This window comes from Pempheris klunzingeri, chromosome 17, assembly GCF_042242105.1.
Source record: "Pempheris klunzingeri isolate RE-2024b chromosome 17, fPemKlu1.hap1, whole genome shotgun sequence".
NCBI classification, from domain to species: Eukaryota; Metazoa; Chordata; class Actinopteri; order Acropomatiformes; family Pempheridae; genus Pempheris; species Pempheris klunzingeri.
The window spans coordinates 592,744-595,243 of NC_092028.1; the positions used below are offsets into that span (position 1 = coordinate 592,744).

At 51.6% G+C, this 2,500-nt stretch overlaps 1 protein-coding gene across 1 annotated transcript in view; it reads left to right on the forward strand.

Moving 5' to 3' along the window:
• The window catches only part of LOC139217264 (properdin-like), a 14,007-nt gene that overhangs the window by 2,134 nt on the left and 9,373 nt on the right, over positions 1-2,500 (forward strand). The window contains exon 3 of the mRNA XM_070848584.1: positions 2,247-2,407. Coding sequence (XP_070704685.1) covers positions 2,247-2,407 — 161 coding nt within the window. The remainder of the gene's footprint in view (positions 1-2,246; positions 2,408-2,500) is intronic.

Genomic DNA, 2,500 nt, shown 5'->3' on the forward strand with positions numbered 1-2,500 from the left:
ACACACACACACACACACCATACACACACACACCACACCACACACACACACACACACACACACACACACCATACACACACACACCATACACACACACACACACAGACACACACACACACACCATACACACACACACACACCCCACACCACACACACACACACACACACACACACACACACACAGAGACACACACACACACACACACACACACACACACACCCCACACCACACACACACACACACACACACACACACACCATACACACACACACCATACACACACACACACACAGACACACACACACACACACACACACACACACACACACACACCACACACACACCACACACACACACACACACATCATACACACACACACACACACCATACACACACACACACACACCCCACACCACACACACACACACACACACACACACCATACACACACACACACACACCACACACACACACACACACACACACACCACACACACACACACATCATACACACACACACACACACACCATACACACACACACACACCCCACACCACACACACACACACACACACACACACACACACACACACAGAGACACACACACACACACACACACACACCATACACACACACACCACACCACACACACACACACACACACACACACACCATACACACACACACCATACACACACACACACACAGACACACACACACACACACACACACACACACACACACACACCATACACACACACACACACACCACACACACACACACACACATCATACACACACACACACACACCATACACACACACACACACACCCCACACCACACACACACACACACACACACACCATACACACACACACACACACCACACACACACACACATCATACACACACACACACACACCATACACACACACACACACCCCACACCACACACACACACACACACACACACACACAGAGACACACACACACACACACACACACACACACACACCACACCACACACACACACACACACACACACACCATACACACACACACACACCACACACACACACACACACACCACACACACACACACACACATCATACACACACACACACACACCATACACACACACACACACCCCACACCACACACACACACACACACACACACACACCATACACACACACACACACACCACACACACACACACCACACACACACACATCATACACACACACACACACACCATACACACACACACACACCCCACACCACACACACACACACACACACACACACACACACACAGACACACACACACACACACACACACACACACCATACACACACACACACACACACCACACACACACACACACACCACACACACACATCATACACACACACACACACACACCATACACACACACACACACCCCACACCACACACACACACACACACACACACACACACCATACACACACACACACACCCCACACCACACACACACACACACACACACACACACACACACCCCACACCACACACACACACACACACACACACACACCCCACACCACACACACACACACACACACACACACACCACACACACACACACACACACACACACCCCACACCACACACACACACACACACACACACACACACACACACACCACACACACACACACACCCCACACCACACACACACACACACACACACACACACACACACACACACACACACCATACACACACACACACACCCCACACCACACACACACACACACACACACACACACACACACCCCACACACACACACACACACACACACCCCACACCACACACACACACACACACACACACACACCACACACACACACACACACACACACACACACACACCCCACACCACACACACACACACACACACACACACACACACACACACACACCCCACACCACACACACACACACACACACACACACACACACACACACACACACACCACACACACACACACACACACACACACACACACCCCACACCACACACACACACACACACACACACACACCCCACACCACACACACACACACACACACACACACACACACACCATACACAACCCTTATGAGCACTGACTTCCCACAGTGCAGGTGTGTTAACCTGCACATTGGCTGGGACCTGATTCTGTGTGTGTGTGTGTGTGTGTGTGTGTTGTCAGGCCCCCGCTGTGGGCTCCCTGGTCGTCATGGTCACAGTGTACCGTCCTGTGTGGAGGAGGCGTGACGCAGAGAAGCAGGACGTGTTTCGGCATCGGCCAAGAGTGTGACAATGCTGAGAAACAACTGGAGACAAAACCGTGCAACGGCACCTGCTGCAGCGGTACACACACACACACACACAGTAACACACAGTAACACACAGTAACACACAGTAACACACACACACACACACACACACAGTAACACACACAGT